Below are 441 nucleotides of genomic sequence, written 5' to 3'. Positions count from 1 at the left end.
TCAGCCGCGGTGTCCCGGTCCTGCCAGGCCGAGGAGGGTGTCACCGACCCGGCGTGGCCCCAGCTCCTCTCTCAGTCGAGGGGCTGTGATGGGATCCGCCTCCCTACGCCCTCCCGAGACCCTGCCCTTGGGGTGCGAGGTGTTTTGGGAGCCCAGAGGCAGTGCTCAGCCTTGCTGGCCACAGGGGATCCCCCTGCCACAGGCACCTCATCAGGGAGGGGGGGTGTGGGGTGGGAGAGCCCGTCTTGAGCCATCAGTACTGCCTGCAGGGCCACATCGACATCCCAGACGTGCTGGTGGAGACGGTGTGTGACATGCTGCGTGACATCGAGTATCGACGGGAGTAGGACACCAACGTCATCGACACACACGACATCGCCGGGGTGGCTGCCAGTGCTGATGTAGGCTGCTATGCCGGTGAGTGGGGGCTGGAGGCCTGGG

At 66.2% G+C, this 441-nt stretch overlaps 1 protein-coding gene across 1 annotated transcript in view; it reads left to right on the top strand.

Annotated features, from left to right (window-relative positions):
* Positions 1 to 269: 269 nt before the first annotated feature.
* The window catches only part of LOC104166363 (PCTP-like protein), a gene marked incomplete at its 5' end in the record, with an annotated part of 1068 nt that continues 896 nt past the window's right edge, over positions 270 to 441 (top strand). Inside the window, 1 exon segment of the mRNA XM_009706253.1 lies at positions 270 to 417. Within this exon segment, the coding sequence (XP_009704555.1) occupies positions 270 to 417 (148 nt within the window).

Source organism: Cariama cristata, unplaced genomic scaffold (assembly GCF_000690535.1).
Source record: "Cariama cristata isolate BGI_N322 unplaced genomic scaffold, ASM69053v1 scaffold31758, whole genome shotgun sequence".
In the NCBI taxonomy this organism is placed as follows: Eukaryota; Metazoa; Chordata; class Aves; order Cariamiformes; family Cariamidae; genus Cariama; species Cariama cristata.
This window is presented reverse-complemented; position numbering and strand designations above follow the sequence as displayed.